Here is a 26,537-nt window from a genome sequence, read left to right as displayed (position 1 = left end):
CAACAGGATCCAACCAGTCCATCCTAAAGGAAATCAGTCCTGAATATTCATTGGAAGGATTGATGCTGAAGCTCAAACTCCAATACTTTGGCCACCTTATGCGAAGAACTGACTCATTTGAAAAGAACCTGATGCTGGGAAAGACTGAAGGTAGGAGGAGAAGGGGACAACAAAAGATAAGATGGTTGGATGGCATCACTGACTCAATGGACATGAGTTTGAGCAAACTTTGGGAGTTGGTGATAGACAGGGAAGCCTGGCGTGCTGCAGTCCATGGGGTTGCAAAGAGTTGAACACAACTGAGCGACTGAACTAAACTGAACTGATTTAATTTGTTACAGTATTGCTTCTGTTTTATCTTTTGGTTTTTCAGTCATGAGGCACATGGGATCTTAGCTCCCCATCCGGAAATCGAACCCTCACCGCCTGCATTGGCAGGTGAAGTCTTAACCACTGGATACCCAGGGAAGTCCTGCTATTTCTTTTTCATTTCAAATCAGAACACACTGAGTTTGCTCCTCGACTTCAGAGAGGTCAGGGGTGTGGGATCTGAAGTCACGGATGCTGCCTGTAACAGCCAGACCCAGAGGGTCTTTCTGGAACACCCAGAGTCACTGTCTTCACCCTGAAAGTTTTGACGAATTCACTTTCTTTCTCAGCAAGCGGAGGGCTCGGAGCAGGCAGCTCAGGCTGGGAACTGGGCCAGGATGACAGGACAGGACTAGTCTTGTGGGGTGGGGTCAGTCTCCACTGCTAAAGGGAGGAGGCAGCAAGTCTGCCTGGGTGAACAGACAATGGGAAGGAACATTCCAAATGCCCCTGAGCATTCCAGAAGGCACTGGCCACTCCAAGAGCAGGGCTTTATCCACCTACAGCTCACCACCTGTGCTGAGGAGGCAATAGCTTTTTCCCCCACTCTGTCTCTTGCTTGGGACCCAGCCCCCAGCTCCCACACTGGCCCTGCACCCTCTGCCCAGGAAGCCTTACCAGCCCCTCCCTGGTCCTCTCTTTCCCTTCTTCTCACCTGAGCTCACAAAGCTCTGACGGACCCGTAACTTCACTGAGCTCTTAAATTGTCCCTGCACTTGTCTGCTTGGAAGGCTTCATCTCCCCCAGATGGCCCGGCTCTTCCATGGGAGTCCTACCTCCTGCTCCCCTCAGGGTTTAGTGCGCACAGACAAGGTACAGCTGGTACGTACTTGATGAATAACTCCGTCAAATTTGACGTAAGTCATTTGCTGGAGGGCACGCCGCAAGCTCCTGCAGCCTCACCCATGGAGTCACTGGGGCCATTTACAAAGGAAATGAAAAATAATTCTTCCTTCCCAGTCCCTCATTATGCTGTTTTAAGACGAAGACAACACCAGGTCACCAGTATTTGCACGCTCCTCAAACACATTTCGGCAGGAAGCCGTCTCTTTACCTCGCCACAGCATTCAGGACGTCAGAGCTTTTTCTGGCAGTCTGAGCTCTCTGCGATTGAACCCCACTCACATCTCCAACCTCACTTTTCCCTGATACCTTTTTGGTGAGCCAACATTTTAGCCAACACAGTGGCTTGCCGTTGTTTGCCACACCACCCCCTGCTCCCCTGCCCTGTACCGCTGCTAATGTCATCATCCTTGCAGCTGCCAATCTGACCTATATTTCAAGGTACCATGAAATCTTCAGTGAATATTTTTTTTTTTTTGCCCACACCATGCAGCAGGTGTGATCTTAGTTCCCCAACCAGGGACTGAACCCACGTCCCCTGCATTGGAAGCATGGAGTCTTAACCACTGGACCGCTGGGCAAGTCCCTTCAGTGAAGAGAATTATCTAGAAATTCACTATGCTAGAACATCTACATGGGTTTTGCACAGATATCACTTTCTCTATGATTTTTGCACTGTCTACATGCATTGTTCTACTAGGCTGCAAGCTCTTTAAAGGACTGAGGGAGTCTGGCTCAAACTGCATCATCCAGGGCTCTTGGTTACAGACTTATACATACAACCCAGTAGTGCTTGGCAAAGGTGGGTGATTGGTAGAAGCTGCTATGGGTGATTATCTACAACAAGATTCCCCTAAGATAGTGAAGGGTGCCTTTGGGCATTTCATAGATGGAGAGGCCTGTTTCACGGCTGAACCTCCCCCCTACCTTTGCTGCATTCTCTCCAGTGATGACAGGAGCACACTGACTGCAGATGTAAGGGGAGAAGCTGTCTTGGAGCTCATCTGCTTATGATACCCAGCAACACAAGTGCTGTCACAGGGAGGGGAGCCCAAGTTTCATCACAACCTTGGAAGGACAGATGAGGGTCCAAGAACCATTCCAAGTGGAGACACAGAGGTACCTAATCAAAAAAAACAGACAGCTTTCTTCTAGCAGGTGCTGAACAGGCTACAGGAGGAGAGGAAATGATTTCTACTAAGATGGGTCAATGATATCAGATCCCAGTCCCTCTCACCCTTCCAAAACGTCAGAAAAATACAGTGATGTAAAACAGCTTTACATTGAGAGATCCAGATATAATTTTTTATATTCAAGTCCAACCCTGTAATAGGAATGGGCTGTTTCTTCCTCTTTGGCTCTGTTTCCAATTAGAAATGTATTGTCCTTTAATACATTTAATACATACTGAGGAACCAGAGATCAAATGGCCAACATCCATTGGATCATCGAAAAAGCTAGAGAGTTCCAGAAAAACACCTACTTCTGCTTTATTGACTATGCCAAAGCTTTTGACTGTGTGGATCACAACAAACTGGAAAATTCTTCAAGACATAGGAATACCAGATCACCTGACCTGCCTCTTGAGAAATCTGTATGCAGATCAAGAAGCAACAGTTAGAACTGGACATGGAACAACAGACTGGTTCCAAATAGGAAAAGGAGTACATCAAGGCTGTATATTGTCACCCTACTTATCTAACTTATATGCAGAGTACATCATGAGAAATGCTGGGCTGGAGGAAACACAAGCTGGAATCAAGATTGCCAGGAGAAATATCAATAACCTCAGATATGCAGATGACACCACCCTTATGGCAGAAAGTGAAGGACTAAAGAGCATCTTGATGAAAGTGAAAGAGGAGAGTGAAAATGTTGGCTTAAAGCTCAACATTCAGAAAACAAAGATCACGGCATCCGATCCCATCACTTCATGGCAAATAGATGGGAAACAATGGAAACGGTGACAGACTTTATTTTTGGGGGGCTCTAAAATCACTGCAGATGGTGATTACAGCCATGAAATTAAAAGAGGCTTGCTCTTTGGAAGGAAAGTTATGACCAACCTAGACAGCATATCAAAAAGCAGACACATGACTTTGCCAACAAAGGTCTGTCTAGTCAAAGCTATGGTTTTTCCAGTGGTCATGTATGGATGTGAGAGTTGGACTATAAAGAATGCTGAGCGCCGAAGAATTGATGCTTTTGAACTGTGGTGTTGGAGAAGACTCTTGAGAGTCCCTTGGACTACAAGGAGATCTGACCAGTCCATCCTAAAGGAAATCCGTCATGAATATTCAATGGAAGGACTGATGCTGAAGCTCAAACTCCAATACTTTGGCCATCTGATGTGAAGAACTGACTCATTGGAAAAGACCCTGATGCTGAGCAAGATTGAAGGTGGGAGGAAAAGGGGATGACATAGCATGAGATGATTGGATGGCATCACCGACTCTACGGACATGAGTTTGAGTAAACTCTGGGAGTTGGTGATGGACAGGGAGGCGTGGCGTGCTGCAGTCCATGGGGTCCGCAAAGAGTCGGAAACGACTGAGCTACTGAACTGAATTAACTGAAAAGAATAGCTAACAGGAAGAGTAGGTTCTTCTGGCTTTAAACCCTCATACAGAACCTGGAGTTGAGGCACGTCCTTTTAGATGTTAATTGGAGAGATTAGGAAACAGCTCCTTGGAAAGCCCTCCCCTCACCCCCTAGGACGTCTGTTTCCTCTTTTGTAAAATGGGATAAGGGTGGACTCTTTGCAACCTTAACCTGAGGCTGCAGAAGTTGAGGTATTCTCTAAGAGCATTCCTTTGGATGGCATGGCTGCAAAGATCATTGTTATCTCTCTAACTGACACCTACCCTATCATGGGAAAGTAAAGTCCCAAGGTGTGGAAGCCATTCAACATAATTTCACACCCTTTGAGACAGAAGAAGGTTATCACTTCCACCCTTCCAGGATAAATGCTCCCTCTAATGCAAGACATGCAGGAAATAGCCAGCTATTCCCTGAGACAGTCTCACCCTGATAAAGTATCTTTGCAGTCTTACATGGGACCTTGTTTTCCCAGAACTGTAACTTTATTGTCATCTCTTCCTTGAGATTTCAGACCCCAGCTCTTGTTTTCCACATTAATTCAAGTTGAAGTGCAGCCTGGATCATGTTGGCAAACATTCCAAGTGGAAATGGATTTCCAGGTTCTCACTAAAAATTACCACGTTCTCACCAGCTCAATCTGGATAACATTTTGTGTCTTATGTAATGTCTATTTCCCAAAGGAATTAAAATGCTTCTGTATATCGCTCTGCCCAACAAATTTTTAATAAGGCCTGCTCCTAATTACCTCTTATGAACAAGCAGAATCTGAATCCCCCAAAACTGATTACCCAAAAATCTTTTCTTGAGCCAAGAGTATTATTTTCAAAACGGATTTGAATCAGGTGTTGAGAAGCAATGTTACATTTTATTTTGATAAATATCTGATAGAGGAGCCAGCTTTTGATGCCACAGCCCAAAAGACTGGCTATTGGGTGTCTGGAAGCCTTCCCATGCCCAGGTTCAGTCTTACCTGCGCAAGGATAGTCACTGTTTATAAAGCGCTTTGGTTGGCTCTCTCATGATATAAGCAGGCGTCAGAGTAATTCTCTCCAGCCGAAAGATGAGGAGTCTGAGGGTCAGAGTGGTTTGTTGACTTACTTAACAACATTTAAGCATAAGACATTCCCAAGTTCACAAGACCAGCTAACGGAAGAGCCAGGTACACTTCTAGCCTTCTCATCAAACCACATCACATTGAAGTGTATTCTGGCAAAACACTGACAGCAGTATAGGCTCTAGAGAATGAAGAAGGCTTCTATTTAGAGAGACGGTGAAAAAAGCTTACAGAATTTTGTTGCAAAACCATAATGTCTTGAGATGGATGCAGGTGAATCAAAGTCAAAGGAACTCAGTGGAGAAAGAGATTCTTCTGGCTTTGAGGGTAAGGAGATCAAAGGAGGCTCTTCCAGGGAGAGACTGAAGGAGGAAACAGAACAGGCTCTCTCTTGAAAGCAGGACTCCATCTTGGGCCGGACTGTGGACTTTGAGCTATATGCCCAGTATCTATGGAAACGACATACCAACAGAAAACCAGGCCCCATTGCCTAAAAGAATACCTTAATTATCTGTGTGACCAAATAGAATCATACATTCTATTATGCTTATTGGGGTATGACCACAAGCCTATTGATAATTGTCCACTGTTAACTACCTAGGCTTAAGGCTTATGAATCACGGGTTAACTTTGATTGTATCTTTCTTTTTCCTTTGTTCCGACTAGTTTCAGGGAATTTGGGGGAGGTGGGTTTGGACACGTACACTTAGGGTATATAAGGTTTTCCTAAAAACTGGTCGGGGTCCTTGGCTAAGAGGAGACTCTACCTTGGGCCCGTTGGTGTAATAAACTGCACTCCACTATCTGCATTATTCTTCTGAGTGAGTTTGTTTTCCGGAACACGTGGCTACAGCAAGACTTCTGAGCTGGTCCTAGAAGGATGGCTGGATGTGGCACACATGGCTTACAACAAAGTAGACAGAGAAACTCCTGGTGCTTGCTCCTGAATGTGACCCAGAGGACACAGAAAGCACCGCAAGGAGGGGAGAATGCTGCTTGCAAGGTGGCCCACGTGTTTGACTCTGCTGGCCCCTCTGCAGGTCAGGTCTCCTGACTTTCCAACTCTTATGGCTTCAAGTGAGGAAATACTATGTCCAAAGTCTGGCTCCTCAGTCATGGAGAATCAAGTGTGCTACCAGGCAGATGGGAAGCACTTTAGAGTGATCACAAAGGAAGGGAAGAAAGGGAGGAAGGGAGAAAAGGGGGAGACACCAGAGAGGAGGCCTGTGGTGGAGTCCTGGTGGGTATGAGCTTTAGTTTCAACAGGCGGTTTTCCAAATTATCTCAGCGAGTTTCTGCCGAGAGGTTTTAGTGAGTGAGTTTGTTGTGTTTGTTTCATTGTACTTTTGTTTCAAGCTGATATACTCAATCAGAAGGGCCTCATGCCAGCATTATGCAAAGGAGCTCTCAAACACAATAGTTGTTTTTTTTTTTTTTTTTAGCTTTTGTGATTCTGGTCACTGGGATTTTGGAGTTTCCAGACAGACTGACAGCTCAGGTCCAAATCACTCTTCTTTTGAGACTCAGCTTTAATATCTCCTTTCCCACCAGCCGTCCCTAGGCCTTCATGTCCTTCTTGTCTTTCATGGTCTTGATAACAATAGCCCCTGTACCATAGATGTGTGTATGTGTGTATATAAAAAACACATACTTATATATATATATATCATACACACACACACATATATATATGTATGTACGTATATATACACCTACCCATTTATAGGGGTTTCCCGGGTGGTGCTAATGGCAAAGAATCCGCCTGCCAATGCAGGAGACTCAAGAGATGAGGGTTTGACCCCTGGGTTAGGAGGATTCCCTGAGAAGGAAATGGCAACGACTCTAGTATTCTTGCTTGGGAAATCCATGGAGTTGCAAAGAGTCAGACATGATTGAGCAACTGAACACACACACATACATATCTCATACACTCGACCTATAGACTTCTTGATAGGACCAGATCATAGCCACTTGAGCTCAAGGATCTGTGACGTGTTCTGTAGACTCAGAGCCTACACAGCATCTGGCACATAGGTGCTTAGGAGAATGAATGGCAAGCAGATACATTTCATCCCTGTGGGGCCTTCCCATTTTCATGGGGCTCTGGACAAAATACAGCTTAAATAATGGGCCCTGAATGAATCAGGAAAGCATCCCCAACAAACTGAAAGCAATTTCACAGAGTGCAATCTAGAAACTTTTGTTCTTTTATTGTCTGCAAAGTTTATTTGAAAGTCTAGTATAGAAGGGAGATCTTCCCCATTTGTCTCATGTCAGTTGACACCCCACAACTCTGCTGTTATGGAAATTAGAATGTTCAGCCTGTCAATGATACAAGTATCTTTGGTGATACTTAACATTTTCAGATCCTGATGGATAAGACCCTAATGCTGGGAAAGACTGAAGGCAGGAGGAGAAGGGGATGATGAAGGACGAAATGGTTGGATGGCATCACTGACTCAGTGGATATGAGTTTGAGCAAGCTCCAGAAGTTGGTAATGGACAAGGAAGCCTGGCATGCTGCAGTCCATGGGGTTGCAAAGAGTCAGGCATGACTGAGCGACTGAACAACAACAACAACATTTTGAGAGCTTGCAAAGAACCCTTTATAAATCTGAGGAAGGGACTTCTCTGGTGGTCCAGTGATTAAGAATCTACTCACCAATGCAGGGGACATGGGTTCGATCCCTGCTCTGAGAGGGTTCCACATGTCACAGAGCAACCAAGCCTGTGTGCCACCACAACTACTGAGCCTGTGAACCTAGAGTCCAGGAACCATGATGACAGAAGCCACTGAAATGAGAAGCCCATTGACTACAACTAGGGAGTAGCCCCTGCTGGCTATAACTAAAGCCTGCACATCAATGGGAGATCCACCACAGCCAAAACTAACTAAATAAAATAAAACAAATCTGAGGAAGTTATCCCTAGAGGGTAGATACAAAATTTTACATTACAGGCCAGTGTCTCTCAAAATATCATTCATGGGTTTTCTCAGGACTATCTTTGAGGTCATATTTCCTTCTAATAGTAGGTTTTTAAACATAAAAGCACAATTTGAGAGTAAACTGCTAAAGCCATAAAGCAAATTAGGTGTAATGTGTAATGTTAGTCGATCAGTTGTGTCCGACTCTTTGCAACTCCATAGACTCTGGCCCGCCAGGCTCCTCTGTGCATGGAATGCTCCAGGCAAGAGTACTGGGGTGGGTTGCGATGCCCTTCTCCAGGAGATCTTCCCAACCCAGAGATCAAACCCAGGTCTCCCACATTGCAGGCAGATTCTTTACCATTTGAGCTACCCAGGGAGCCCTTTAGCGAATTAGGTAATAATGCACTATTATCTGGAAAATCTCTCTTGTTCTATTAAAATGTCTTTATCATCAAATGTTTAGATGCTCCTGATTCTATGATAGCATTTAAAAAAATTTTTGTTCTAATCCTTGTCTCTGGGTAGTTATATCATCAGAATTTTGGGGTCGAGATTTGTATTTCTTAAGTTTTAGGCCCCGACAATTGCTCACTGAATGGAATTCCAATTATATTTTATTGTAAAATAAACATAGTTTTGTGAAGTGAAAAGCCTTATACAGAAAAAAAAAAAAAAAGATATTCCAGCTCTACCAGGTTCTGAGATTACCAAGGGCAAGTCCCAAGACAGAGAACATGTTACAGAAAGCATAAAGGAAATGGGCCTTGAATGACTAAATGAATGGATAAACCCAGTCTTTGAAGGATAAGCAGCAAGAGTATTTTCTAAAAACCAAATTACAGGAGCTATTCAGGAAACGACCGCTTGGATGGACACATGGAATCACTAGGCAAGAACTCTTCTGTTATATGTAAATAAGTTTTACTAAAATTCAAACTGTTGGATTAGAGATGGTTCAAAGGCACTCTCGGGCCCTCCCACCTGCCTCGGGCCCTAACACCTGTAAGTGTTGCCTATCACTTAACACTCTTGAGGAGAAAATTTGGTGCAATTGCTTTTGCTTGGTGGAAAAACAGTGGCTCAAGAGAATTGGGCTAGACCTCAGGTGGCACTAGTGGTAAGGAATCTGCCTGCTAATGCAGGACATGCAAGAGACGAAGGTTCAATCCCCGGACCAAGAAGATCAACTGGAGAAGGAATAGCACTTCGTTCCAGTATTCTTGCCTGGAAAATCCCATGGACAGAGGACCCTGGCTGGCTACAGTCCATGAGATCACAAAGAGTTGGACACGACTGAGCGAATGAGCACAGAACAGAACCAGAAGAACAATCTTTGGCTATTTAGTTACCTCTGAGAATTTATCTCTTTCTTCATCTGCAAAATAATATGCAGTAGAGACTGAGCAGGTAGAAGCAGGTGGAGGTGTGTGGGGGACAGGACGCCAAGTGGTTGGTGGGACTGAATACAGAAGATCTGGAACACCATGCCTTATTCTGCCTGGTAGCAGGGAGCTGGGAGAGGCCACTGTGCTGGAGAAAGCACAGAACTCAGTGGCTAAGAATCTCAGGGCTGGGGATGTAGCCTCGTGGTGGATCCTGCTACCCTGGAAACATGGTAGACAACACTATTCGATTCAGGCTCATTTTCCTATTGAACCTCTGCAGAACCTCACTTCCTCCTCTATAGACCATTCTATGGTGCCACTGCCTTTGGCACAGGAAATAAAACCTATTTTCCACCTTGGTTCTTTGAGAGTAAATGAGCGGATCATCTATCATGATGGCAAAAACATCTTGTTATAGGTTGCAAGTCATTTTCACTTCCTTTCTTTCCTTTGGGACTCCACCACTGAGGTGACAGGCCGGGGCTTATTATTTCCATCATGTAGATAAGGAAACAGATTCAGAGAGGCAGAGATCTGGCAAATGTAGCACAGCTAGGATTGAATCTCAGGTCTGTCAGATTCTAAATCCCATGATTTTTTTAAACTTACTCTCTTTTAAAAAAAAAAATTGGAGTACAGTTGCTTTAGAATGCTGTGTTAGTTTCTGCTGAATGATGAAATGCATCAGTTATATGTATGCATGTATCTCTTCCCTCTTGGACCTGCCTCTCAGCCCACGCCCTATCCCATCCATCCATGTCATCACAGAGCACCGAGCTGAGCTCCTTGTGCTATATAGCAGGTTTCCACTCTCTGTTTTACACGTGGCAGTGCACATATGTCAATACTGTGTATTAACGCATGTGAGAGCCAAAGAATTGATGCTTTTGAATTGTGGAGCTAGTGAAGACGCTTGAGAGTCCCCTGAACTGCAAGGAGGTCAAATCAGTCAATCCTAAAGGAAATCAACTATGAATATTCATTGCTGATATGACTGATGCTGAAGCTGAAGCTTCAATACTTGGGCCACTGACAGGAAGAGCCAACTCATTGGAAAAGACCCTGATGCTGGGAAAGATTGAGGGCAGGAGGAGAAGGGGACGACAGAGGACGAGATGGTTAGATAGCATCACCAACTCATGAATTTTGAGCAAACTCTGGGAGATATTGGAGGATAGAGGAGCCTGGCGTGCTATATAGTTATGGGGTCGTAAAGAGATGACTTAGTGACTGAACAAGTGGAATCTAGAAAAATGGTACAGATAAAGCTATTTGCACTGCATTAATTAACTTCTTACTTTAATATGCCATCATGAAATTACATCTACCTTCCGCTTGTGCCCCAACAACATGCATCAGTGTCATTCTGCCTTGGCTTGTGGTTAACTGTGTCTCTACAATTAGCTTCTGAGTTCCTGAAGAGCAGGCAGGACTATCCTTTAGCCGCTTCTCTATGCCTCCACCACAAGGCTTCCCAAAAAGGAGATACACAGCCAGTGTTTATTATTTATAGGGCACTCACCAAACACTGATGCTTGCTCTGTGGCAGACCCTGTGCTAGCCACCAGGTTTTATGTTAATGGAAGTGAGCTGACTGTCCTCTATAACAGTGGTCCCCAACTTTTTTGGCACCAGTGACAGTTTTTGTGGAAGACAATTTTTCCATGGACTGGGCGGGGTGGGATTATTTTAGGACGATTTAAGTGCATTACATTTATTGTGCACTTTATTTCTGTTATTAATACTTTCTATTATTATTACATCAGCTCCATCGCAGATCATCAGGCATTAAATCCTAAAGACTGAGGACTCCTGCTCTACAGGACTGATGAATGAAACCTGCAAAACTGTGCCCCATAGGGTTAACAGAAATCCTTGACTTCCACAGAACAGCAGATAAGGGAACAGATTGTTAAAAAAACAAACAAAAAAAACCCTGCTTGTAACCTGCCTTTACTGATTAAGCTTGGTTTAGTTTTTTTTTTTTTTTCTTTAATTGCATTCCCTCCAAGTTTCACATAGCGAGGTAATAATATCACAACACTTCTTAACCACTCCTATAGATAACTCCTCTGACTACGGATCACTATAGGAACAACAGGCACTTAAGCTGTTTTCCAGCTTGGCGTCAACTCCTGTCTAGTCAGGCTGACTAAAGCAGGTAGGGACCGCTGACACTAAAACTGGGCCTGCACAGTTGTCTGATGAGTGACTTTTTGATGTCAGAGGGCCAAAACATCCATCCTCAGATCTTGCTAAAGCACCTCCATTTTTGAACATGCATCCCATGAAGAAGCATGTAACCCGGACACATCTGCACCGAATGCTGATAACTCACCTTTTCTCTACTCGCATCACCTTGCCCCAGGCCTCAGACAACCTCGCTTCTTTCTATATAAATACGTCACGCCCTTTGCCTTCAAGGCAGTGGGTCTGAGACTCCTTCTCCTGGCTGTTTTGTCCATCAGCTCCTTGGCTGGCTGTCTTGAGTCAGCTCTTTCCCTGCCACAAACCTCACCATCTCAGCGTTTGGCTTGCCATGCGTCAGGCAAATGAGCCTGGTTCGGTTACCACCAGCCACAAACCAGGAAGGACCATGCCCAGCCCCGTGTTTTTCAAGTCTCACTCCAGCAGGTTGTACGGTGGAGGGGCTTGGAGGGAGGGTGATGAGAGGCTGCCAAGAGAATCCAGGGGACAGGCAGGGCCGTGGGCTGCTGGGCGGGTCAGGGTACCCCATCTTTAATGTCTGTCCTGATCGCCAGTCTTCTTGTGACACTGGGAAAATAATCTACATTTTCTGAACTTCAGTTGGGTCAGGGTACCCTATCTTTAATGTCTGTCCTGATCGCCAGTCTTCTTGTGACACTGGGAAAATTATCTACGTTTTCTGAACTTCAGTTTTGGACAGTTCTAAAGAGAGACTGGATGGAATTTCTTTATATTTTGCATACAAAGTCTTTTGAAGTTGAGGGTTTGTGGTTCCCGGCCTTGCAGGGGGTGGCGGGGGCAGGGGCCTCTCTGGTTACCCTGCTCCACCCCACGCTCTCCTCACAGCTGACACTACAGCAGTGAGGTGACTCTCCTGAAGCCTAAACGGGGTCAGGTCAGTAACAGTAAATGTACCAGGCTGACCTCACAGATAGAGGGCAGAGGCCACCAGCCGCTTTGTTCACTCAGCTGGGTTCCAGGATGTCTCACCGTTCAGCCTGAGACAGAAGGGACTACTGAAAAATGCCTATTCACCAAGATGAAGACTGCCTTGGTGAACATTTGTACTTTTAAGCAGCATTAAAGGAAGAGTTTTCTTCCCAGCCCTTCTCCTGGGCCTTCATTACATAAACCACATCTTTCTCTGTTACTCTCCCCTCTAACCTATCAGACCTGTCTTTCTTTCTTTTATTCTTTTTCCCTGTGGAAGGAAGTGGCATACTTCCTCTGTGATTCTTTTTTGTATTTTGTCCTTGGACAACTCTCAAAGGAGAGGAAGACTTTGCCTACTTTCTGACTATTTGATAACCAGAGCAGTGGCTGAGTTTAAATATGGTTGTTAAGAGTCTGCCAAGAATCTAAACTCCATCTACCAGGATAAAACTTCACCTTCTTGGAAAAAAGTCTACTCTGAGGTGGACTGGGGAAGGTAGAAACGGGGGCTGATGTTGGTCATGTACATCAGTTGTACCATAAAACGCTGAGGGATTTTTAATGTTTATACACGCTCCTCCCTTATCTTGAGGTGGATTTTATTTTCAGTGTGGAGTCCCTCCAGCATGTAAATAAAATACTTCATTTCCTGCATTTGAACTATTTCTTCAAAGGCAAAATCGCTCTCACTGTAAACAAATAGTGAGAAACGTGGTACACACAGCTCTCTTAAACACAGAGTGACAGCCTGCATGACCTTTCCTCAGAGGAAAGTGGCTTTGACAAATCTCATTTATTTGTACTTTCCTTGGGGCTGAGGGAAGACAATGTGGAGGCACAGGCTCACTCCTGGGTAATAAAATGATAGAAGATGTGACTTTGAAAGCTATGGAGAGTGGTATAAAAATTTAGGAAAATGACCATCCCACTTCTGTGCAAAAGCAGTTTATGTCTATTTATGTCAATGATAAATGCATTTCTCAGTGCTTCCATATAGAAGATCTCTACATACTAAAACCAATGGCTCAGCTCCTCTTAGAAATGTCACAGTGATCTTATAACATGCACACCTGCCACTTTTTGTCCTTTCTACGCACATGCAAGGAGAGAATTTTATAGATACCTCGAGCTCTCGGGGGTCAGCATTGGATTCATGATAATCATGGATTCTTGACATTCACTAGTGATCCGTGCTTACTGCATGAATAAAATTAGTAATTTAATAAGTACCTGCAAACCCAGCCCCCAAAGCAGTGGCTAAGACTTTGACACAATCTGTATCTAACCACGTGGCTAAACTTCCGTCTCACCCTTTGCCTCTTATGCATGGGAGGCAACCATCGGTTTTAATCCTGTCTTCATCACTCTCTTGCTTTCTTTTTTGTGTGATTTTATTGCTTTTATTTGTGGTTCTATAAAATATATTTTTATCTGATCTGTGTTTAATTTAAAGTATTTTGAGACTGACTTTTAGCACTTAATGTTTCAGTGTTGCTGAAGTTCCACTGTTTGGATGACTGTGTGAGTATACCACAGTTTATTTTCCACTCTCCTTTTGATGGGCATTTGGGTTGTTTCCCAGTTTTGCTATTGTGAACGGTGCAGCTATGAGCATTCTTATATATACCTTTTTTATATGCACAGGATGGTATTGCTGGAGCAAAGGCTATGTGAGATGTTCAACTTCAGGAGAAAATGACAATGTTTAATATTTTATATAATCATCCCAACACACATACATGCACGTGGACAGATCATATTGCTCAAATTGGTATTCCTGCATTTAAATGATAAGAGCACTATTATATATTTGGTATTCTAGTCAGAAAAAATTAAAAGAAAAACAATGCATTTCTTCCACAAGCCACAGATTATCCAAGTATAAAGAAAAAGGAATGTCTTAGATCATGCCAAATCTAGAACCGATACAACTGATAAATTCAGCAAAACTGAAACATCACTGCGGTACAAATACCTTTCATGGAACGGTTTTATCTAATGTCCTTGGCTTCTGTGGTGGCTCAGTGGTGAAGAATCTGCCTGCCAATGCGGGAGACACAAGTTGGATCCCTGGGCTGGGAAAATCCCCTAGCGAAAGAAATGGCAACCCTCTCCAGTATTCTTGCCTGGGAAATCCCAAGGACAGAGGAGACTAGCAGGCAACAGTCCACGGGGTTGCAAAAGAGTTGGACCCGATTTAGTCACTAAACAACAATGGGGGAATTTTAACTTCTAAACAGTAGAAAATGCTGGGAAGAATTCATATTTTAGAACTTGATAAAATGTAGATGACCATCCATGCTGACTTTAATATACATCAGAACTCCCTACTTCCTTTTAAATTCAAAGCTTTGGGGATCTATATATTTTTCTTATCTGCATATAAAGGAACCTTTGTTGCAAAAGCCCTCCCATGCACTTCCTCTTTGACTGAGGTGTGCTATGCAGGGCTTAGTCACTTAGTCATGTCCAACTCTTTGAGACCCCATGGACTGCAGCCCGCCAAGCTCCTCTGTCCATGGGGATCCTCCAGGCAAGAATACTGGAGTGGGTTGCCATGCCCTCCTCCAGGGGATCTTCTGAACCCAGAAATCAAACCGGGGTATCCTGCATTGCAAGCGGATTCTTTACCAGCTAAGCTACCAGGGGAGCCGAAGAAACATGTAGATACCTTTAACAAGCAAAATGATGCAATTAGTTGCTTGTCCATAATCATCAAGAAACACTATTATCTGGGATTTTTACTCTTCTTTACCAGATGCTGTCAAAGTCTGAACTCTGTTTGGTGTTTTGATTGAACAATTACTCTTCTTGTTCAGAAATTTCTTGACTTATCTCTGGAACAAAACACATTCCTTTACATTTTTTAAAAAATGTCCATTTTTCTTTTGGGGTGGAAAACCACTAGAGTTGAAACAAACTGGCTACTTGGAGTTATAATTCCATGTGAAGCCATAGTTGATGAAGACAAGGTTTTCTGGCCTGAAAAATTTTTTTAAAAGGTTGAAAAACAACTTACCTTCACATAGAGCTGCTGAAATTCCTCGAGATTCAGTCTCCCGCTTGGACAGTCCTTGAGAAATCCTTTGTACCACTGCTTGAGTTCATGCTCATTAAACTCTGTGCTCTTCACCAGGTCCTCCATCACTTCAGGGGCCAGTTTGCTATTCTGTTTCCCCATTCTGCCTGAAGAAAAGCAAATTAATGCAATTAGTGCTGTGCCTGTGATCATTTCAAGCTTGATTAGGAGCCAAGCTAGAGTTCTGAGCAGTCCCTTGGTTGGAAGTCCCTCTAGCGTGTCTGATCAGTCTTCCCAAATCTGTTTCCTTCTATTTGATATTCTAGAAAAGAGATGCATGAAAAAGGTTTCTCAAAAGGCTGTTGACTTCATCTTCCTTTGTCATGTGTCATCTTTTACACACATTGACTCCCACAAGGAAAGCCAATCATCTCCTTTTATGCTATTCAGGTAAAGTATACGGAAACTGTTTATAATCTCATTTTATGAATTATGATTCCTTAGCACTTACTGCCCAGATACCTAATTCTGCATTTAGTTTGCAGGATTACTAAGTGGGGCTATTGACAAGAACAATAAGAAGGCTTTATCGGCAAATCATCAAAAAATGGCTTTGAAAACATGATCAGCAATGGTGGTTGTTCTAATTCTAAAGTTTCTGCTGTTTTTTCTTTTTCAAATGGAAACAGCTCATTTTTACTGGTCACATTAGCTCTCTATTTCTCTTTTCATCTTCAGAGACTTCCTACAACATTGCCTTCAGTGTTGACAACCTCTGGGTGGCTTTTTATTTTAAGATTGGTTAGTGAATTTCAGTTGATATAATTTCATTATTTTATTATTACTGCTAGTAAGTAAAAATAATAGTGCATAAAATAAAATATAAAATATATCAATCATGGGCCAGGTTGTGTGACCAACATCACTCTCAAGTGTAGGTGGGCAGAGCATAGGTTTAGAGTTATCCCTGATTTGGCCAGCCATTTATCTTGTGTGCTGCTTAGAGAAATATTAATTATCTGCTTTATCGTCAATTTCTTTCCCAATAAAGCACACATTAAAAAAAGAAAAACTAAAAAACTCTTTCAGATTTACTGTGATGGCTAATTAAGAAATAAGTAGGTAAACAAAGACCAAAAATTATTCCAAAATTAGTGAAGGAAAATTAAAGATGATTTAAGCTTTTCCCCTTTAATGTTGTTGTTTTGTAACAAAACGGAATGAAAACAAAACAAATTAACCACAGGGTGATTTAAAAATCAAGTTAGACTTGAAAATACGAGGGGTCACCAGAACAAGAAAGGTATCACAAGATCTTTAAAGTCCTGTTAGAGGAGATAGGTTTAGAAGAATTTACCCAAGCAGACCTAGCCCTTTTACGTGCTGGAGACAGATTCTCTACCAGGCCTTCAGCAGGCCCACACTTGCAATAGCCCAAGAGGGGTAATCTTACCACATACCTTGTTGTTATTATTTTTTATTACTTTCTTCTAAAACAGATTCCACACCTATTGTCAGTAGCCTGCCCTAACACTGCACAATTCTTTCATTGTAATGAAACCAAACCACTCTTGCTGCTTTCAGGAGATTTCCTCTTGGGAAGAATACACGGTAAAAAAGTGCTGTTAAGATGGCCATTTGCTTTCAAATGCTTCTGTTTGAGAAAAGGACCTGAGGATCAGCAACAATGACCTCCGGAGTTTCTCTACTTATTTTTGCTCTTAATTTCAAGTTCCAAGTCTCTTATTAGCAACTGTCTCTTAATTATAAGTTTCTGTGGGATTCCACAGCTGGGTATGGAAATCAAGTGGGTATTCAGGTGTCAGATTTAATTAATCTGGGTAAGAAAACTGTAATTCAGGGTTTTCTTGATAATCAAAAGATGTATTACCCAACCTTTCACTACTTCTCTTTGCTCTTTTCAGTAGAGAAGTACAAATTGTCATTTTTGAACTAGAATCTCACCTAATAATAGCTACTGAACCCTGACAGTGGCTGGGGGGTAGACAGTATGTTGAACACTTCATAAACTTGACCTCTAGCCCCATGACAACTGAGCAAGTGATTAGAGTGGCTTTCTTGTACAAGTCATACAACCAGAGCTAGAATTTGAACCTGGAACTGTAAGGAAGATATCAGTGCACAACTACCCAGAGATAGGTGGTCCGAAGATATTTCAGCAGAAGGAACAGGAGCAGAAGCAGGAAGGTTTGAGAGGCTGAATCAGTCCTTTGGTGCTGAAAGAAGGGATGAGAGAGCAATCACTTTGCCAGGCTCTTGTTTGGAAAAGCCTGTTAGATTTGCCAAAACCACAATCTCAGAAGTGAGTTTATGTGAATGATGGGAAAATGGATTAAGCATTATTAAAAACCTCCTCTCCCAAGGGCCATTAGAAGGTCAACAGTGTGTCAGCTTCTCTCTTGAGCTAGGAAACTTGTATTCTCCAAGGATCACTGTGATGCCTTAAACTGTTCAGTTGACCCAGGAGAGGATGGCCTCTTATACATAAGGGGAACACCATTAGCACCATGAATCACAGTTTTGGAGACTCAAATACATAACCTCATGCAACCTGGTTATGGGTCATCGTCAGTATCATCACTCAGGTGTGCCAGGAAATGAGTGACTCATATAGAAAATCAAGTTCTGGCCTGGATCTGAGCAGCCTGCCACTGCCCTTCTTAGGTTTTGCCTGGATTAGTAATCCTCACTGTGTTCTCTAACTGTAGCCTGGCTTCTGCATGGCTGCTTGATGGCATTTCTGAAGTGCAAACCTCAACATCTGATCTTCTCCCTAAAACCCTCAGCAGCTCTCCATTGTCTACAGGATGTAGCCCCAGCTTGCTGACATGGCACAGTCCTGCCTATTCATAAACTCACTTTCTGCCAACCTGTCTTTTCATTTTGCATGCCAGCAATAATCAACTGTTACAGGTCCCAGAACTTGCATGCTTCCACACATTCATGGTTGGCATGTGCTGTTTCTTTTCCTGGAATTTCATCCTCCTTTGTCTGCTCAGCATACTTCTTTAAGTAGTCTCAGTTTCACATACCTCCTTGTCTGTGAAATCTTTGTGGACTTTCCAAGGCTTTCCAAAGGACTTTCTTTTGTCCTAGGCATCTCCCTTCCCTTATAAAAGCTTCCATGATCATTATTTCTCTACTGGATTGTTAGTTGCTTGAGAGGACTGCTTTTTTTTTTTTTTTAATCTTTGCAGCCTGGTACCTCATACCAGATGCTCAACAAATATTTTTTGAGGGAATGAATGAAGGATACATGAGCCACTATAAAGGAGCTGGTCACTGGTTTTCATTAAGTTATGGGATTTGGTATGTTTCTTTCTGGGAAAATCAACCTCATAATAATCTATACATGAGGAAAGTTAGTGCAACCATAAGTATAAACATAGGGTGCAGATGGCAGATGGGAGGAATATTTCATTTAACTGTATAGAAAAGAGACTGCCCTTCTAAGAGATTGTTTCCTTGTCTGTCTTCATCATTACATTGTGCATAGCTTGAAGCAGGGCCTGTGCCTTTGTCTTAGCATCCTCGGTATGAGGTACAAATGTGGTGCTAAGTTATCCGGTTTTTCCAGCAGTCATGTTTGGATGTGAGAGTTGGACCATGAACAAGGCTGAGCACCAAAGAATTGATGCTTTCGAATTGTGGTGCTGGAGAAGAATCTTGAGTCCTTTGGACTGCAAGGAGATCCAACCCGTCAATCCTAGAGGAAATCAATCCTGAATATTCACTGGAAGGACTGATGCTAAAGCTGAAGCTCCAATACTTTGGCCACATGATACAAAGAGCTGACTCACTGGAAAAGACCCTGATGCTGGGAAAGATTGAGAGCAGAAGAAGAAGGCGACAACAGAGGATGAGATGGTTGGATGGCATCACCAACTCAATGGGCATTAGTTTGAGCAAACTCCAGGAGATAGCCTGGACAGGGAAGCATGGTGAGCTGCAGTTCATAGGGTCTGAAAGAGCTGGACATGACTTAGCCACTGAATAACAACAACCATACTGGAGTTGCAATGATGTGGGCCAAGTAGTCTTCATTATGAGACTGGGATGAAAGGAAGGGTAAAAATGACAGTAAAGCTTAACATGTTCCCTAAAGCTTCCATGACATAATGGGGAGTATTTATCCTCGCCCTGTTTCCAGTTAAATCCTGATCTTGGGCAAGATCTTTTCCTCCTCTGTTGCTCAGCTTCTCCAACTGAAAAATGAGTGAGTTGGACAAGATAATCTTTAAGGTCCTTTTAACCCCACCGTTCACTGATTGCAACATAAGTTTTTGAAGTACGAAAATACGAGTCACGGACTTCCATGTGGCTTGTCTCTAAGGAGTCAGGGCATGTTGGCTCTGTGGATTCTTTCCCTGAAAGCCAAGTCGGTATTTCAGAGTCTGTTACCTAAGAAGTGAGGGAACAGAAACAGGAGTGTATTATTTTTAGGCTAGGGCTCCAGGCTATAAGATAAAGGGCAGCCCAGCCCCAAATCAAATCACTCTTCACGGTTTGAGTTATCATAGAGAGAGATTTGGCGCTAGGCACAAAATGGGACTGATGGAAGGGTTCTGATGGGCAAGAGAAAACCACCAGGAACAGACCCGTGGGCGAGGCACCAAAGTGCAATTGATAGCCAGAAAAGACCACATATTTATACACTACAGCTTGCAAAAGGCTTTTGTGTAACAATATTTACCCATATAACAATGCTGTTGCTGCTGCTGCTGCTAAGTTGCTTCAGTCGTGTCCGACTCTGTGCGACCCCATAGACGGCAGCCCACCAGGCTCCCCCGTCTTTGGGATTCTCCAAGCAAGAACACTGGAGTGGGTTGCCATTTCCTTCTCCAATGCATGAAAGTGAAAAGTGAAAGTGAAGTTGCTCAGTCATGCCCGACCCTCAGCGACCCCATGGACTGTAGCCTTCCAGGCTCCTCCATCCATGGGATTTTCCAGGCAAGAGTACTGGAGTGGGTTGCCATTGCCTTCTCCAAACAATGCTGTTAGGAAGAGATAATTATCATCCCTTTTATTAGTGAGGAGTTTGAAGCTCCTCAGAAAGATGAAGTAATTTACCTTAGCTCCAGAGCTAGTAGAAAGCTTGAAAAGTGAAAGTGGCTCCGTCCTGTCTGACTCTTTGCGACCCCATGGACTATACAGTCCATGGAATTCTCCAGGCCAGAACACTGCCTTTCCCTTCTCCAGGAGATCTTCCCAACCCAGGGATCAAACCCAGGTCTCCTGCATTGCAGGCGGATTCTTTACTAGCTGAGCCACAAGTACAGAGTAAATGGGTTGTCTCAAACCCCACTGATTTCCAGACTGTCATCTCTTACCTGGATACTGCAACCACCTCTTAACTGGTCTTCCTGTCTTGCATTTGGCCACTTCTCATCCATTTCCTACCCTGTCTGGATAACAGGTTTCTAGTACAGAAGAGGCGACACATGCAAGAATGCTCTAAGGAGAGAACTAGGAAACTTCCTAGAAGGGGAAAGAGACCCCCCCAGAAGGCCTGGAAAGCTCCCATGACCCTCTTTCCTCCACAGACCCTTTCGGTCTTGAAGAGGATTCAAATTAAATATATTTTTGTATGGTGTATGTATGTTTGTGTGTGTGTGTGTGTATTGCCCTGAACCTATCCCCTGCCTACTCTGACATCTAAGCCCAGCTTCTCAGGTCACACCAAGGCTTGCTGTGTGCATTGAGGCACCCAGAATGGCACGCCTGGCTTCTCCTAGGAGCCTGGCCATCAGCCTGTCTGAGTTTGGTGAGGCTCATGTAAAGACTGGGGGGCTGAGCTGGGGATGGTGCCACCTCACATGCAGGTGGACAGCAGGGTGAGCACCACTGATAGGGAAATAGTCCTGGAAATTGAGTTCAGATTGGAGGATGAAAGCTCTTTAGAGGCTCAGGTGGGAGGCCTAAGGAACATACAACAGTGCCCGGTATGGAAGGAGTCTTGAATGGAGTTAAGGTGGTTCTAGTGTCAGGTAACCTGGGCCAGATCTGAATGAGTGAAAACTGAATGAGTTGCACAAGATAATCTTTAAGGTCCTTCCGACCCCACTGATCCCTGATTTGCAACCTAAGTTTGGTAAGTACGAAAGTACAAGTTAAAGACTTCCAATTGGCTTGCCTCCAAAGGCTACATCCGGCTTTCTTTCTGGGCCATGGGATCCTTACCTGAACGTGGAAATAATTGGAGGAGCCTGGCTTTGCTCACACTTAAACTTCTGCCTGGATTCCCCTTTCTTGTTCTTACCACCTGCCCAATCTTACTCCTTCTGCAAGGCTCAGTTTTCATGCTGTCTTCTCTGTGGTACGTCTCTACAAATTCTCCTCTCCTCCTTGTCCCTAAAGGCATGGATTTGTACCAATAATGACTAATGGTCTGGTTAACTGAGGCAGATAGAAACTCTCTGGGCAACTCAGTTCAGTGGACGTTATAGGCATCATCTGTGAAAAAGGCCCTGTGCTGGGCACAGTGGAATGTAGAAAAGAAGACATGGTTTCAGCCTTGAAGGGCTCAGAACGGGATGAAATAGACACCTCTTGGAATGTGGGGCTTGGTGAGATGAATGGTCACAGCTGAAAGCCAGGGAGCACAAGGGACAGAGAGACACATTCCCATCAGGCAATTTTACCTGTGACTGGTCCCCAGGTGAAAATTCTTAGGCGATGTGTCCCTAAGTTGCCTATGTACAAGAATCATCCTTGGTTATTTTGTTACAAATACAGCTTCAAGAGACCCTCACTTAGAAGGAAGCTTGTACTTTGAACAAGCAACTCAGGTAAATATGGTTCTCAGTCAATTTGGGAATCACTGATGAAAAATACGAATGAAAATCAAGGCAGAAAATGCCCACAGCAGCATAGACATAACCCTGCTGTCTCTAATCCCTCACACCTTCCATCTGGCATCCTTGATGTGGTTTCAAGGTCCAGGGACTAGCATTAAGGTTTTAAAAATCACACAACCAGAGAAGATCAAAGCTTGTAAAGACCTGCCTCTGGGTTATTCTGTTTTAAGCTCCCTGGTTGTAGGTTGGTGCATTTAAAGTTCCTCCAGGATCACACGGACAACTGATGGCATGACCATGATGAGAACCCCGACTCTCCTTACCTAACTGGGTGCCCCCACCCTCTCAGCCCCACAGCACGCTGTCCTCATGCCAAACACACACAGTCCATCGGCCAGGAGGCGTGTTTTTCTCCGAGCCAGGATGTTGAAACAATCCCTATTACCACCCCTCTTGGATCCCATAAACAAATGACATTAGGTTGCTAGTTTCCAGAGACTGTTAAAACAGCCCTGAAGAATAAGCCTCAAAGTTTCCCAGTACATTGTGTGGGGTTTTCTTTTCTTACAAAGGCAAATGTGTCCTTCTGGTTCTTTCTGTTCTTCTCATTTTCATCTCCTGAAAGCCAAGTACTTATAAGTCCCCAGCAGCATTTCCCAGGGGGTAAGGAGAGTGCTGATCATAGGCTGGCATTTCATGCCACCTCTGGGGACCAGAGCAGCTTCAGAAAGGAAGAGACAGGCTTTCTTGGGGCATTCTCTGCTGACCTTACTTCTAACTGGGAACCTCCTGGGATGACAGCACAAGTCCTAGCCCACAAGCATGAAACAGGCAGGGGGCAGAGATTACATCCTTGAGGACTCAAGATAAGGCAAGAGTACTTATTTGATTTGTCATAAATGAGGAAAAACATTTCCTCATTTCCATTTCATGGCAGTGGCAGAGGCACTGTTACGGCAAGTGACAGGAGTTCTATTCCAGAAAGAATAATAAATGCGCACACGAAGGTGAAAGCACAAGAGGGCCCCAGGGATCCACCGTCCGACTCAATCCCTTTGCTTTCTAGAGGCAGCCCGGGAGGTCAGGGGACTTAAACCCAGGGACTACAGCAAGTTAGTAACAGGCTCTAGCAGCGCCCTGGCTACCAAGCCTTGGCAATAAGATTTGAGGCTGCTGCAATGTCCAGGCCAGTGATCCTCAGGCGTTAAGATGGGCCAAGGGTCTAGACCCTGCAGGATTTGGAAGAGCATCCCATGACCGAGGTGTGGACAGTGGACTCCTCCCCAGGCCCGTGTCTGCTGCCCCCAGTCAAGTTGCCACCTGAGTTGTCCTTCTACAACTGAGGGTCTGAGAGCTGCAGGGGCCCTGGAGAACCAGCTGGATGGGACAGCCCACCCTGACCCCAGGACAGGAGCTGCCAGTGGACATTAGCCCTTGGATCTGACTAGGTGGTTCCAAACTGAACCCATCTGGTAACTAGGTGGCCAGGTGCTCAGGGGCTCTGATCTGTGAGGAATCAAGTGGCCTTATAAGCCCTTAAGGGTCAGATTCAACTGCCATCTTCCCCCTGATGTTCTCTACACAGACAACACTTCCTGAACACCTGGAAATGCCACGTAGACAGAAGCCACATCCCATGACCAGGTGCTGGGCTACGACCTTGGGAAAGTTTCTACTCAGACCCAGTTTCCCCTTCGACCTCATTTTGCGGGTTCCCTACTCTTTCTATCACGCCACGTGCCTCTTTTATTTTGCGCTTGGACTTAGTTTAGTGGCGGGGGGCGGGGCATGTGTGCTGGAGTCAGACCTGGGATCAAATGAAGCTCCTGCTGCACACAAGGTGTGTGACTTTTGACAAGTTACTTGCCCGCTGGAGCCTCGGTTTCCTCATTTGTCAAATGGACATGATGACATTGGTTCACTGAGCTGTTATGAGAATTAATGAGATAACACGCTGAATTCCTTCCACCAGTGCCTTCCACACAACAGGCGTTCAACAAACAGTAGCTATTATTACCCTCAGCATAGGACCCAGGAAACTGGGCTATTCCAGAAGAGGCAGAGGCCAACATTTCAGGATTCAGGTCTAGACACCAAGGTGTCACTCTAACCTTGACACCTACACCAGGCCTGGTGTGCATAAACAGAAGTATGTGCATGCGTGCATGCGTGCATGTGTGCTAAGTTTCTTCAGTCATGTCTGACTCTTTGCGACCCTATGGACTGTAGCCCACAAGGTTCCTCTGTCCATGGGATTTCCCAGGTAATTATGCTGGAGTGGGTTGCCACTTCCTCCGCTAGAGGGTCTTTCAGACCCAGGGATTGAACCCCCATCTTTTTAAGTCTCCTAAACTGGCAGGTGGGTTTTTGACCACAAGTGCCACCAAACGGAAGACCACACATAGTCACACACGGACAGTTCTACTGTGGTCCTATTTCCTCTGCTTCTTTCCTGTTAGTAAAAGTGCTTCATACCCAACCTGACAGAGGAAAGTCATCTGAGGAGTCCACAGTCCTGATGAAGCCTCAACTGTTGACTGAAGCTTCCATTCAATTCCTTGCTCACCCACTGAACAGAATGTGAGCTGATTAATAGCTAGTAACCTTTCATCTGGGAGTTGTTCAAGCCACTGCCCACTTTTCTGAGTCTTATTTTTCACTTCCCCCTGGGTCTTGCCTCTGACCATGCTATGTGTTTCTGAGCAGCGATTTCTGTGAAAGGAAACGGGCCGCCTCTGGCAGTGTCAGAGCCTCGCTTAGTCCGGTGAGGTCACAGAGGAAATGCGTTCATTAATAATCACCCCCTTCTGTCCAACAGATTGTGTTCCAGGTTGTGCTGCCAAGTCGCAGTGGGGAAGAACCATGGCCCTTATCTCCGAATGGCAGGGAGCTGTGAGAGAGAAGTACAGGCCGGGGCACCGATGTCACCCGCACATCCTTAGGCACAGGGCTAGGAGCAGCCTGGAGCGTCAGTGGTGCGAGCCCCTCCTTGCCCGCAGAGTAAGGAGATACTCCAAGGGGCGACGGATGCATCCAACTGTCTACCAGTCGTGGCAGAGACATGCAAGTCTTCTGACTCTTCAGTTGGTGGCCTTTCCCCTCTGAGAACCATTTGCTCTTACCATGTTATCTCTACAGTATTTCTAAAACTACTTTAACTCATGTTGGTGGGACTTAAATACAGAGAACTTGGAAATTCTCAGACGAACGTGACTTGATAGAAGTAAAATGCTCTATTTAAAGGATGTGTGCATGCCTGCCAACTCGATTTGGTCATGGCCAACTCTTTGCCACCCTATGGGACTATAGCCCACCAGGCTCCTCTGTCCATGGGATCCTCCAGGCAAGAATACTGGAGTGGGCTGCCATGCCCTTCTCTAGGGGATCTTTCTGACCCAGGGATCAAATCCACATCTCTTATTTTTCCTACATTGGCAGGCGGCTTCTTTGCCACTAGTGCCACCTGGAAGTCCATTTGAAGGATGTGCTCAGTCGTGGTTGACTATTTGTGACCCTATAGACTATAGCCCTCCTGGAGAAGGCAATGGCACCCCACTCCAGAACTCTTGCCTGGAAAATCCCATGGACGGAGGAGCCTGGTAGGCTGCAGTCCACGGGGTCGCAAAGAGTGAGACATGACTGAGTGACTTCACTTTCACTTTTCACTTTCATGCATTGGAGAAGGAAATGGCAACCCACTCCAGTGTTCTTGCCTGGAGAATCCCAGGGACGGGGGAGCCTGGTGGGCTGCTGTCTATGGGGTAGCACAGAGTCAGACACGACTGAAGCAACTTAACAGCAGCAACAGCAGCAGCAGCAGACTATAGCCCTTCAGGCTCCTCTGTCCATGGAATTTTCCAGGCAAGAATACTGGAGCGGCTTGCCATTTCTTATTCTACATTTGAAGGATATATGATACTAAAATTTAATTTGTTCATTTATTTAACACAGTTTTATTCAATATTAACATATATTAGAAAGGTAAACAAGTTCAAGCTGGTTTTAGAAAAAGGCAGAGGAACCAGAGATCAAATTGCTAGCATCCGCTGGATCATCAAAAAAGCAAGAGGGTTTCAGAAAAACATCTATTTCTGCTTTACTGACTATGCCAAAGACTTCGACTGTGTGGATCACAATAGACTGTGGAAAATTCTGAAGGACATGGGAATACCAGACCACCTGACCTGCCTCTTGAGAAACCTGTATGCAGGTCAGGAAGCAACAGTTAGAACTGGACATGGAACGACCGACTTGTTCCAAATAGGAAAAGCAGTACGTCAAGGCTGTATACTGTCACCCTGCTTATTTAACTTATATGCCAAGTACATCATGAGAAATGCTGGGCTGGAGGAAGCACAAGCTGGAATCAAGATTGCCG

General features: G+C 44.5%; 1 protein-coding gene across 4 annotated transcripts in view; it reads right to left on the bottom strand.

Moving 5' to 3' along the window:
- VSNL1 (visinin-like 1) overlaps positions 1-26,537 on the bottom strand; it is a 121,425-nt gene that overhangs the window by 55,335 nt on the left and 39,553 nt on the right. For 2 of the 4 annotated variants that reach the window (XM_010840503.1, XM_010840504.1), the window contains exon 2: positions 15,342-15,508. In XM_010840503.1, coding sequence (XP_010838805.1) covers positions 15,342-15,503 — 162 coding nt within the window. In that variant the 5' untranslated portion in view covers positions 15,504-15,508. Of the gene's footprint in view, positions 1-15,341; positions 15,509-17,491; positions 17,507-26,537 lie in introns of those variants that run through there. The other 2 variants (XM_010840506.1, XM_010840505.1) reach the window with 2 other exon arrangements.

Source organism: Bison bison, unplaced genomic scaffold (assembly GCF_000754665.1).
Source record: "Bison bison bison isolate TAMUID 2011002044 unplaced genomic scaffold, Bison_UMD1.0 scf7180017864145, whole genome shotgun sequence".
NCBI lineage: Eukaryota > Metazoa > Chordata > Mammalia > Artiodactyla > Bovidae > Bison > Bison bison.
The sequence above is the reverse complement of the archived record's forward strand: the minus strand, read 5'-3'. Positions and strand labels throughout refer to the sequence as shown.